This window comes from Zonotrichia albicollis, chromosome 6 (genome assembly GCF_047830755.1).
Source record: "Zonotrichia albicollis isolate bZonAlb1 chromosome 6, bZonAlb1.hap1, whole genome shotgun sequence".
NCBI classification, from domain to species: Eukaryota; Metazoa; Chordata; class Aves; order Passeriformes; family Passerellidae; genus Zonotrichia; species Zonotrichia albicollis.
Window position 1 is genome coordinate 29,041,888 of NC_133824.1, and position 12,750 is coordinate 29,054,637.

General features: G+C 49.6%; 1 protein-coding gene across 17 annotated transcripts in view; it reads left to right on the forward strand.

Moving 5' to 3' along the window:
* Positions 1-12,750, forward strand: part of PAPLN (papilin, proteoglycan like sulfated glycoprotein) — a 54,546-nt gene that overhangs the window by 35,316 nt on the left and 6,480 nt on the right. For 12 of the 17 annotated variants that reach the window (XM_074542920.1, XM_074542929.1, XM_074542930.1 and 9 more), the window contains 13 exons: positions 239-415; positions 1,705-1,861; positions 2,489-2,575; positions 3,080-3,380; positions 3,507-3,624; positions 4,316-4,445; positions 5,670-6,297; positions 7,065-7,202; positions 8,566-8,690; positions 9,438-9,576; positions 10,952-11,089; positions 11,707-11,834; positions 12,371-12,479. In XM_074542920.1, coding sequence (XP_074399021.1) covers positions 239-415; positions 1,705-1,861; positions 2,489-2,575; positions 3,080-3,380; positions 3,507-3,624; positions 4,316-4,445; positions 5,670-6,297; positions 7,065-7,202; positions 8,566-8,690; positions 9,438-9,576; positions 10,952-11,089; positions 11,707-11,834; positions 12,371-12,479 — 2,375 coding nt within the window. The remainder of the gene's footprint in view (positions 1-238; positions 416-1,704; positions 1,862-2,488; positions 2,576-3,079; positions 3,381-3,506; positions 3,625-4,315; positions 4,446-5,669; positions 6,298-7,064; positions 7,203-8,565; positions 8,691-9,437; positions 9,577-10,951; positions 11,090-11,706; positions 11,835-12,370; positions 12,480-12,750) is intronic. The other 5 variants (XM_074542921.1, XM_074542922.1, XR_012580826.1 and 2 more) reach the window with 5 other exon arrangements.

Below are 12,750 nucleotides of genomic sequence, written 5' to 3' on the forward strand. Positions count from 1 at the left end.
AGGCCAAAATCATCCAGTGAGCTCCAGATCTTCCAGACCCTATCCCATGCTCCCATGCTTTATTTTCTACTCTGTAGCATAAACAGCTACTCTGCTAAATCCCACCCCAGAAAATTATTTTAATGATAGCTGGTTGTTCCAGGCAGTCTCAAAATGGTGTTCTGCTCTAATGATAGGGAGCCCAGCCTGCAAGAGGAAACCAGGTGCTTGTTTGTAATTGTTGGGTCCCTTTCTGCAGTGCTCAGCCAGCTGTGGGGAAGGAGTGCAGACCCGGACTGTCACCTGCAGGACACGGCAGGGCTCCCAGGCTCAGGACTTCGCTTGTCTAATGGAGCCAAAGCCATCGGCCACCCAGCCCTGCCTTAAGGAGAACTGCATCCATGAAATCGGCTGGCACGTTGGAGACTGGGGTCTGGTGAGCACCTCGCTGTCATGGCTCCAGAGTTAGTGATTGTATTGCTGTGCTCCTCACAAACAAGCTTTGATCTGTGCAGTCTGCACATAGACTGAGGCTGGGAGCAAGGACTGCTTCATTACCAGCCTCTTGGCTCACAGTTGTGTTGTAACTGGCACTAGTAATGCTCCAGTTAATCTGATGCCCGCTTTGTGTGCAGCTGCTACAAAAATAAATCCTTCTGAGGGGAGATTATCGTTTCAGTGACAGTGGCAAAATGCAGCCAATAAGCTGAAACAATCCACTCTTGCTGCTTATTCTCAATTCTTTGCTCCATCACTGTGATCAGCAGAACAGCTCTTAGCCCAAGTTTGGCTCAGGGATGTAGGCTTCAGAACTGGTCATTGCACTTGGTGATATGCTTTAATCTATCTGAAGCACAGTTTATCTGAATAGTTTTAAAAAATATACTTTAATCTTGTCCTTGTGGTGGAAGCCAGACTGTCCTCAACCTGGGAAAAGTGTCAGGGGGTAGAGATATGGGTATATCAAATGCATCAGGTGACTTCCAAACACACTTTTTCACTTCTGTGCTAGTCAGACCAGCTTGTTCTGGGCTAAAACATGTTACACATGCTTCTTCATGAGATGTGGGCCAAGTTTTAGTTACAGCTAAAGAAGTTTCATATCTTAATCTGATCTTTCCCCCGACTTTCTGATATCAGAAGGTCTCCTATCTGACTCTCTGAATTAGAGGGAAATACTCTCCAAATATTTATAGAACTTGCCATGAGCCATATGGGTTGCACATGCACCTCATCCTATCCCCTCCTCTGAGCCTCTGGTCCCTCTTATCCACAGCTTCCAGTAAGGCAAACTCCAGTTAGCTGCTTACAAGAAAGCCCCTCATTTGCTTTCCAGTTCTAATTTGTTGTTCTTGAATGCAAACTGACCCACCCACAGCTGGTGGATCCCCAGAGAATTGAGGTGCCTTTCTGCCTTCAGGCTGAAATGATTCTCTCCTGCTCCCTGACACCACTGTGGGTAACAGCAGCTCATCTGGATGTTACAGGCGGAGTGTGGCACAGAGCCTAATGCTTCAGGGCTGGGTGGAACATCTGGTAAAATGGTTTAAAGTATGGTTTTCTAATTGTTCAGATGATTCCAGCTGAAATATTATTTGCTTTGTCTTGGTGGAGGAAGCTGTGCTCAGCCTGCAGCTAATCATGCAGCTGTTCCCCACTTCTGATCGGTGGGGTTTCTGCATTCAGCCTTTGCTGCCTGCTCAGTGCCTTGTCTCTGTGCCCAAGTGTTCCAAGAGCTGCGATTCAGGCATCCGGACACGCCAGGTCATCTGTGCTGACGGTGACTCCAAAGTCTACAGTGCTGAGACATGCAGAGCCATCCAGCCACAGAAACCAGCCACCCTGGGCAGCTGCAACACACAGCCCTGCTACCTGCCACAGCGTGAGTGGTATTGCTGCACACCCAGCTTTTCCCAACATGCTTTTGCTGAGGAGTAGAAACTCACAGCTCTGCACACCAGCTCACGTTCTCAGCTTTTTGCCTGCCTATCTCCATCCTGTGATTTTGCCAAGGTTATGTGCACAAAGCATCTTCAGAGTCCCAGTACCTGTGCTGTTTGAAATGTATGCAGCAGGCTTGGGAACAACATTGGTGTGTGTCTGTTTTGAATCCAGTGTTCTATGATCCAGTGTGTGTGTGCTGCAGACAGATCCCAGACATCCCAGTCCAGAAGGATGATAACTTGGGTAGGCTCAGTAGCAAAAAGTATAGCCAACTTTCATCCCTCTGTGGACTGGCTCTAAAGGAGTCACAACTTTTCAGAACATTTTGCTTCTTGTCTGTGTCTATTCCCCATGTCAGAGCTGCAACACTGACTTTTGCCTGCCCGTTGTAGGTCGCTTGTCCTGACAATCCAATCGAATCCAATTGCTGCTCAGCAGCTATTGCACAAGAGAAACAGGAACATTTTCATCAGCTGTTGTCTCCTGCTGACTGCTGGATGTATTTGCAATTATTAGAGCACAGTGCTGGACTAACTGCACCCATTTTGTGTATGTCTCTTTGCAGAGGTCCCCAGCATGCAGGACACTATGGGATACAATGTCACTCGCCAGTCCTTGCTGACACGTTACAACCCAAACAGCCCTGCCCCAGGTTTGGAAGAATTTTTTTGATTTGGGGGTTGATGATGGGATACTTGGAATAGGCTGTGATAGGGACTGGGATCATTCTTTTCTTCATTTCTCTCATTTTTTTTCATGGGCTCCTATAAAGTCAAGGAGCCAGGAGCAAAATATAGATACTTTACACCAACAGTCAGCAGTATTTGAATCTATCCATGCAGAAGACTCTGTACAGGAGATGGATCCCAGGTTCTGTCAGCATGACTTAAGTGCTGGCTGGAAGAAATTATGCCCAAAGCAGATAAAGGAACAAGAAAGGATGATGTGAAGGGACCACAGCAATGTGGTTTCTCATGGAACAACAGGAAGAATGGTCAAGGCAATGAGCAAAGTACCTCAGCCAGATGAGAAGCGTGGGCCAGAAGACAACCCTAGATGTGATTCAGAAAATCCTGCCAGGTAGCCTTGGGCAGGTGAAAGAGAGCAGAGAGGAGGAAAGCTGGCCAGATTTTCATGCTTACCTGCATACCTTGAGTTCTCTCCCCAGATTCTGATGATGGAAGAATGCACCCTGGGAACACCATGATCCATAGTGCCTCAGGGAACCAGCACATTCCGTCCACCAAAGACCAGGGCATCAACTTGGTTGCTGTGCACTGGGAGCCCCAGTCCGGCTCCCCAGGTCCCCATTGGCTCAGCCTCTCTCAGGACCCCCCTGCAGGGACTGGCTCCCAGGACTGCCACCAGAGCCCACGTGGCTGCTGTCCAGATGGGCGCACTCCGGCATCGGGCCCTCTGGGGAGAGGTTGCCCTTTCAGTACCTGCCACCAAAACAGGTAGCTGGAAGTAGATAAGCCTGAGCAGGGAGGCATTGCCTTTCCTGGCAATGCCCTTCCTGAATCTTGCAGCCCATGTCTGTTGACCAGGTAGGTCAGGTGTTACTGCAGCCCTTCTGTCTGCAGGTATGGCTGCTGCCCCGATGGAGTATCAGCTGCCCAGGGTCCAAACAACATTGGATGCCCACAATATTACCGTGACATTCGAACGAGACAAAATCATCCCACTACAACCACTCCAGCAGTAAGTACAAGAGCTTTTTGCATTTTAGGAGTCGATCAGATGCAAAGAATCAGATTTTACCCTGCTTACTCACATTGTGGATTCTGTTGGGCTTCATCTCCACCAGAAATACTTGAGGAACCAATACTTGAGGCATGGCATCAAGCCCTCTGGCCCACCATGCTCCTGCTCAGTCCGGAGTGTTCACCTGCAATCCTCTACAAGCAGGGCACAGAGCAGGTGGTGAGGAGGTGTCTGAGAAGTAGAAAGCCATCCTATGTAGACCTGATTGAATAATCCTGAGTAATTAAATTTCTGTTGGTCAGAAGATTGCTATCCAGTTTCTAGGGGGGAAAAAAGGGAATAGCATGGCTTCTATTAATTGCTTTTGTTTGTCAACTCTGCAGATTAATTCAAGGTGGGGAGGTGATCCCTCCCATAGGTTGGGGTGCATGTTGGTGGCAGCAATAAGAACTGGCCTGCTGCTGGGCTGCTTAGGTGTGCCTCGCAGAGAAGTGCAGCCCCAGCTCCATGGCTGACAGCCAAGTTTCCCACCCCTTCCCAGGACAAAAGCCTCTAGGAGGCAAACAAGCAAACAGTGGTGCCTCTAACAGCTAGCTGTGTGCAGCTGAGAGCTCGCACACGGTGCTTTGCACGTGTTGCTGTCCTCATGCGTCAGGATAACTCCTGGCTTTCCATTCCTGTCCCCAAGGCAAGCCAAGCCTTGTCCCAGCAGCAGCCCTCGGGGGAGTGCCGCGGCTCCATGTACGGCTGCTGTTTTGACAACATCGCCTCAGCCAAAGGCCCTCGAGGGGAAGGATGTCTCAATAGGCCCAACTACCGTAAGTGATGCTTGGTATAGATACACAAAGTAGATACTGGTTTAGATACACAAAAAGAGTCCAGTAGCATATAGAAGTTTCCTGTGTGTGCTCTCTGTAAAATGTAGTAAATAATCTCTCTGAAGAGAATTTCTACCTGGCAGTTGGGGCAGCAGGAGTGTAGAAAAGCAGCTTGAGGATTCAGCTCTATCAGCTGATGCAAAAATTATTGTTGTCCTCTGCTGATAGTTGGACAGAAGTGTCTTTGTGTGATCTTTGTCAGTCTGTAGGACTACTCAGGAGTTGTTTGTCCCTGAGAAGACACTTTGATGCAGCCTGGAGTGCTCTGAACTAATTACCCAGGTTAAGAAGTAGGGATCTCCTGTGGAATCAGGACAGTACTTGGTCTTCAGACAGCCTGTGGACAGGGGAGAAATGAGAACTACATGGGGAAGGAGGGATTGCTCAGGGCTGCATGGATGCCCTTAGCCAGCAAAGTTCAATCAAGTGCCTGCTGTGCTATGAGTACACTAGGGCTGGTGGGCAAAAGCATCTTTGCTGCTTTAGTGCCCAGCTGTACTCTCTGCAGGCACATTGCCGCTGCAGGGCCTTGCCCTCCTGCTGCAGCACAGAGATTGCTCACTGGCTGTCCCTGTGGTGCAGCCTTGGGGAAGGGGAAAACTCTCTGGGTTCTCTCAGCTGAGCCACAGCTTGACAAAGCACCTTGCAGCAAGAGCCCTGCATCCAGTGTTTGTCAGCATGTGGCTGATACCCATGGCTCTGGGTTTGTAAACACGTTGGGCCATGCTCCTCTTTATATCAGTGTGCAGGGGTATTCTGTAATTTGTAACTCTTCTTCACAGCTGGGTCTAAGCCACTTGCTTTGTGAGCTGGAAATGTACAAGTGGTAGCCATGTGTCCCTTGCAGGAGAGGAAGCTCCAAAGCCTGCTTTGCAGTTGCAGAATTCTCTGAGCAAGGCTGTAAAGCATCTGTCTAGTATCTAGATTCAGAAATGTCTCTGAGAATGGTTCTTCCATCAGAGGCAAAACTGAGGCAAAAAGAAACATGTGAGCAGTTTCTCAGTTTCAAAGCACAGCCGGGTAGGACACCTAGGTGTCCTACTTTCCCACCTGCCCTTGGCCCACAGGGCCATCAGATAAATCATCTAGGTAGGTGGCTTGAAGCCCCTGGACCTTTGTGCTTTGTGACCCTCACATCTCCCTCTGTTCTACTCTTTTTGGTAGCATACCCTGTCATGTGCCTGCTGCCCAGTGCACACGGCCCCTGCACCAACTGGACCACTCGCTGGTACTTTGTGGGAGTTGTTGGCAAGTGCAACCGCTTTTGGTATGGTGGCTGTCATGGTAATAAAAACAGCTTTGCCTCGGAGGAGGAGTGCATGAGAGCGTGCCACAGCTCTGTGGGGGCCAGTCATCTGGAGATCCAGCCCTCTTCTGGCACAGAAGCCCTGCAGCACCAGCAGACTGGCTCCAGTTCTCACACAGGGCGTGCTCAGGGTCAGCAGCAGTCACCCACAAGAGAGACTGCAAGTCACAGACAAGAAGGAAGAACCTATGGGGCTTCACTCCCCAGGCAAGACAGCCACAGCTGGAGGAGGGACGTGCTGCCAGAGACCTTGCCAAGGACTGGGGTGCTGGAGAGCCAGAGAAGAAGACTGGACAGGCTGGGCCAGCTGCGCTCCTGGGACACAGCCCTGCCTGGGCCCTCGGACAGGCAGAGCAGCGGCGGCCAGCAGGGGCAGTCCTGGGAAGGCAAGCAGTGGCATGAAGCTTTCGGAGCAGATGTTTCTGTGACAGAGGGATTTGGGCACCAGGAGTCTGCAGACTTGTTCTCAGCACAGGCTCTGCACAGGTGATGATTTCCATCTATCCTTCCCCCCTGTTCTGCCAGCTCATTATGAAGCATCAGTGGAGCTTTCTCTGGAGTGAAAATGTTGCCTCAGCTGGGACTAGCTAACTGGGGATACCGTGTGATGGATTAGCTACACATGTAGCCCCTTGGTTAATCAAGGTATTCAGGCCCTGGCATTACCTGTGGTCTCTTTCCTCACATACTCCCTGATCTCTGACAGAACTGAAGTATCATGTGTGAAAAGACTGCAGAATCCCGAGGTCTCTGTCTGGGAGGCCTTCTAACACTGTAAATGAGAATCCATAGGTGTTGTTCTTGTTCTGACCAACAAATTTAGCTGGCACTCTGACTTCAGAGCCTTTATCTCAGCACTGCATGGAGCAGCAGTGAGTTGTTCTAGGGACGACTTGTAAGATGCAGACTTTGGGTCAAGATCCAGACAGTGTTACTGTGAAAATCAGGAGTGTGTAGAGCTAGATCTAAACATATCTGTACTGGATCTATCTGTCTGCTGAGCTAAACCTTGTTCCTTCAGAAGAGAGGGGTTACAGGGCTTTCTTCCAGGAGATATTGTAGCATTCACTCTGTCCACAGCAGCCTTTGCACTATAGGAGAGGGCTCCCCATGCTGCCCAGTGCATCTGCTCAAGGCTGAATGGGCAGCTGGTCCTGCTTTGCCTTGTGGTTGTAACTCATCCAGAGTCACATGAGAGGACACAGAGGTGAGAAGGGCAGCAGAAGTGCCAATGGAATCACTTTCTCTTTCAGAACAATCCTGGAGGAAGGCAGGCCCCCTCTTGTGACAGCAGTTGTGGGACAAAACATCCAGCTGGTCTGCAAGACAGGCGTGTCCCCACTCTCCAGAGTGGAGTGGATGAAGAACAGCCGACCCATCTCCTCTGACAGGTGAGCTCAGATCCCTTCATTGTAGAGCAGATGGGCTCCTTGCTGGGCAGAGTGCCAAATATGCAGTCCAAAAAGGACTGTCGTGGTTTCACCCCAGCTGGCAACTCAGCCCACAGAGCTGCTCACTCACCCCTGGTGGGATGGGAGAGAGAATCAGAAGGGTAAAACTGAGAAAATCCAGAGACTGAGATAAAGACAGTTGAAAAGCTAAAACAAAAGCCGTGGGTGCAAGCAAAGCAAAACAAAGGATTCATTCATCACTTCCCACAGGCAGGCAGGTGTTCAGCTGTCTCCAGAAGAGCAGGGCCCCATCACACATAACAGTGACTTGGGAAGACAAACGCCATCACTCCGAACTCCCCCCTGCTCCTCCTCCTTTCCCCAGCTTTACATGCTGAGCATGATGCCATATGGTATGGAATATCCCTATGGTCTGTCAGGGTCAGCTGTCCCAGCTGTGTCCCCTCCCAGCTTCTTGTGCACCCGCAGCCCACTGGTGGGTGGGGTGAGAAGTAGAAAAGGCCTTGACTTGGTGTAAACACTTCTCAGCAGTAGTGAAAACATCAACACTGTTTTCAGCACAAATCCAAAACACAGCCACATACCAGCTACTGTTAAAAAAAATTAACACTACACCAGCCACAACCAGCACACTTTTTTTCTTTAAAGAAATAAAGAAACCCCCATTTTCATCTACTGTCCACCTGCTCTGTGCATAGCAGAAACAGGTACGGTCTGCACCAGTAATGAGGTGTCGGCTAGAATTATGGGGCAGAGCAGGTGTTATGCTGTCCCATAACACTGGTGGAAGCTGATGTGGGTAGTGATACAGAAAAATATTGCTTCTCTTGGGTTCATCTTGGGGCAGAACAAAGCCAGTAGTTGGGGGTGAAACTTGCAGCCTAATAACTCAGAGTTCCTCCGGCTGAAAATCTCTAGCACAATTGTTTTTTAAACTACTTTTAAACCTGTTTTTCCTGGGAAGTCTGTTTCCAGCAAGTCTGTCTGGAGCCAGCCAGTCCTTTGGTGTTATGAAAATCACAGTTATGCTTTTCTGTTTGCAGTTGACTGCTGGGACTCAAGCTCCCCTCTGGAAGGGCAGTTTGCCTCCTTATGGGAGAGTTACTGAAAGCAGTTCCCTGTTTTCCATTTCAGTTTTCCTCTCTGTTCCTGACCTCCTTTCTGCTGCAGTTTTTCCCCCTGCCTGTGACCCGTCTGTGGTCAGCAGGGTTTTGTTTTTTTCTGAGCCAGGGAGGGCCCCACACGGGGATGGTTTGTGTAACAGCAGCCCGGGCTGGCTGCCGTGCCCTGGCGGGCTGCTGTGGGTGCCCGGGCAGGCGGCAGCGCTCCCCCCGTGTTGCAGGCACACCTACCAGTCCGACAGCTCCCTGGTGATCAGCCACGTCCGGCCCGAGGACGCTGGCACCTACACGTGCCTCGCTTCTGACGGGAGGACCGAGAGCCGACAGATTCAACTGCAGATAACAGGTGAATTATTTTCTACTCAGGGCTCTTCATTAATGGTTACTGAGCACAGGCTCAATAAAGCCAGCTGCAGGAGGAAACTTCCTCTGCTGCCAAGAGGGAGTGTGGAGGCAGCAGGGCCTCTTTTGGTGTTACCTCATGATCAAGACTTAGCCCTAAAATACTTTCTCCCCTGCAGTGTCACCCCATTAATGGAGTTGTGTCTTGCCTGTAACCCACCCTGTTTCTATCATAGCAAGTATGTCTTCCTCCCTGAGAGCCATCAGCTGCCTCCTGATCGAAAACAGAACTGCTGATGCATTTTTATGTTTTGTGTTTTGCCCAAACAGGTCCTGCTGGGTAACAAATAATTTCCTGTTCTGAAAACTGTGCCTTATTTCAGAAACAAAACCAAAAAAATGAAAGACTAATCTCAAAAGATGGGCCAGAAAGGCACCCTGTAGCCTTCAATCTCTGAAGTGTGCTTTGTCACAGCAATGGCACATGGGGCAGAAGGCACTGTGGCCTCAGGGATGTTGCAACATGTTCACTGACAGAGGAGGAAAAGAAGTCTAAAATTGCTTGCCTGCAGGTCTATGACTCTCATTAGTAGACAGCGCAGGTTTACTGCACTAGTCAGCCAAAAAGCAGATGGCTGAAGGGCTCTTTGGCTCTGGTTCAGCAAGCTCTCCCAGGCTCACAGAAACCCTATGCAATAGGTCACAGTAAGAAGTGTCCTTTTATTCACATATGGCATTTTGTTTTGAATAGAGTACCAGAGCAGTGTTGTGGCCGAGGGTGAGAGAGGCCAGGTCCTTCGGGAGGCAGATCAGCAGCGCCGAGCATTATCCAGAGGCAGGCAGCTTGGGCAGGCAGCCGGCTCCTCCGTGCCTCAGCAGCTCACATACAGGTACGTTCACCTACAGCAACAGTTGTTGGAGCCAGGTGATGAACCATATGGCATCTCTTCATGTAGAAAAGCCAAAGACTGGAAAGGTCCTGGGTCAACTGTTCCAGGGCGCAGTTGGGAAGCATGCAGTACTGAACTGCTGACAACGGGAACGGGAGAAGATCCCAGTCGCAAGCTGGCTACTGTCCTCCCCAAGGATCTCTTGAAAGAGGCATGCTCTGAGCAAAGATGCACAGGGAAGCTGGCAGCAAAGCAGCTGGGCTCGAACAAAAGAAGGCTTGAGACAGCATCCTTAGCTGTTCATGTTAGTGCAGGCAGAAAGAGAAACCTGTTCTGAAAAAAAGCAAAGCAAATAGGAGCTGCTTAACTAGCACAAAACAGGCATATGTACATTGAAGGAAACTTCAGCTCCTCCAGCCTCCACTAACTAATTTAAAATGTTTTGTGAACAAACCAGTTTGAGTCTTGTCATATACTGGCATTTTTGTTGCTTCTTGCATAGTTTTTTATTGCTTCTAGGCCCCACAGAAATAAAGGGGGACAAATTATTTTTGCCTTAAATGAAGCATGTTGGGATTCCAGATTAAATAGGGCCATGATCTGATCTCTCTCTATTTTTGAGTTTACAGCCTAAAACCCAGCCAATTTGCTGAACTCTGCAGCAATCTCCTTAGCTGCTTCTGCTAAAAGCAGTAATAAGTGATTCATTGAATTAAGGCTCTTTGGTTTTATTTTTTGAGATCAAGAATTCAGGTCACAGAATGGGGGTAGGGTAGATGACGTTTTGTTTAACTGTGGGAACACATGGTTTAGTTCCCTTCTAAGACAGTGTTTAGCTGTAGGTATAAGAGACCAAAGAATATGAGATGAGTGTTGTGAGGATACGACCTCAGCCTTTCTGCTGCGTGAAGTGGACTAGCAGCTCCTGGACCTGGTGCAGTCAGGTGATTGCAATAGGCTCTTCACACCCTAAAAAGGCTCATTTCTGTATGCCAGAGAAGCACCTAAGGGGAGTCTTGCTCAGTGTCCTCTTTAGGACTTTGTACTGTTTGCCATGTGTTCACATTGTTAATGCTTCTTCAGCTGTTATCCACAGAGTTGTTATAAGGGTTGCTGTCTGTAAATTAAGCTGGCTGACAGGAGTGCAGCACCAAGCTGTGCTGAATTAGAGCAGGATTTTATAGAGGCTCCTCTTTCCTGCATGTTGGGAGTGAATGTTGGTAATGGCAAGCATCAGAGCTCTCATGGGAGTAGAGACCTCCCTTTGCCATTGGAGGCAAAAAATAAGGCCTGTGATTGATAAAGCCTTGTGCTGAAGGTCAAATGCTGAGCAAGGAAGTTTCTACCTCTTTTGCTGTGCTTGTGAACTTTGCAGGTTGAAAATGGATAAGAGCGAGCCCACAGTAGTGGAGGCTCATGTTGGGGAAAGAGTCAGACTGCCCTGCACAGTGGAAGCATCACCAGCTCTCACCATTGAGTGGCAGAAAGATGGGCAGCCCCTTTCCTCTCCCAGGTGAGCTCCCAGGTGGTTCCAGCTGTTCATGAGAAGAGCCTCCTCCTTGCTTTTCCTTCCCCATCTCCTCTCTGAGAGACCAGAGCTGTTGGCCATGCAGTGAGGGCCTGTCTGGCTCTATGCTGTCCAGCCTCCTCCATCAGGGCCAGGCAGATGGAAGTTTGAATGTTGAACCCTTGAGGGAACAGCTGTGACACAGGGTCTATAAGTGAACCAGGGTTCAAATTTATTCAGTTATAAGGTTGGCAGAAAAAGAACACATGGCTAGCAAATTTGGCAAAAAACCAGCTGGTCAGTGAGCAAGGGCAGAGGTTCTCAGCAGAGAGACGTCAGACCATCTGCAGTGAACTTCCACAGCTACTTCCACAGCTGCTCTTCCCTCTCTCTGCTCCCAGAAATCTGCTCTAGCAGCAAGTTTTTCCAGACTCTTACAGCATCAGTGCTGGGATTTGAGGACTAAGGGTTGCATTACAACCCCTGCAGCATCTGAGCTGCTAAATCTTTGCTCAATGGTACTACGAAGTTGTTCATGAGGCTTAGCTTCACCTCTGCTGGCTCTCAGGAGTGCCATCCTGACCCAAGCCCAGGCTGAGGGACACGCTGGCTTTGTTCCCCAGGCACAGGCAGCAGTCGGACGGGGCCCTGCTGATCAGCAGGGTCAGCTCTGAGGACATCGGCTTTTTCACCTGCCTTGCCTCCAATGGACGTGACCGCGACCAGCGCCGGGTCCTGCTCCGGCCTCTAGGTACAGGGTGGGTGGCAGCACACCCAGCCCGTGGGCACAGGAGGGGGAAACAGCGCCCTGTGCAGGGCCAGCGTGGGTTCCACTGCTGGCTGTGCCTCTTTGCTTCACACCTAGAGTTTAACAGGCATCCTGAGGGCAAGGGAAGAATGAGTTGTTTTACCCAGTGGTCATCTGCATGTGTCCAGTGCTTCTAGCAGCTGGGAAAAGGGGATTGATGGCACAATAAGAGTGACTCTCAGGGCCTTGTTTCTGGGACACTGATGTGGGATAAGAGCAAGAGAAACTAAAGAGATGGCTCTTCTGTGTATATGACATGCATGTGTCCAGCTTTGAGACCTCTGTTACTTGTCCTTTCTTGGGCCAAAGTCCTAGGAAATCCACATTCCCCAGAGCAGCAGCGACACAGCCTCAAACATGCTGTTTCAAGGCCCAGGGACTTTTAGGTTATTATGGGATGTGTTGGACTTTTCCCATGAGGGAATGCTTCTACTCCCGGGGAGAGGGTGGCCTTAGTGATGATTTCCCATCTGGTCCAGGAGAGTTGAGGATCACTGGTCTTCTGCCAAGCATCACGGTACCTGAGGGAGGGACTGCTCAGCTTCATTGTACAGTGACTGGCAGCAATGTGAATATAAGGTGGTCAAGGTAAGCAAAAATGAGATGGAACTTCTCTTTCCTTCTCTTCCTAAACCTCGTCATTTACCCTCCAAATAATTAATGCAGGGTGCCTGCCAGATATGGCAGAGACCACAGTTATCAGCCCCAACTAGTATCACTTACCCTTTCTTAAAACAACTTGGATATTACCCAAAAATCCTGGACAAGATCCCTGTGGAGTGTAAGGGTCATCAAGTTCATGTTCCACCCAAATAAGGAGAAAATCAGACGTTAAACTAAGATTTCATGGAGTTCAGAA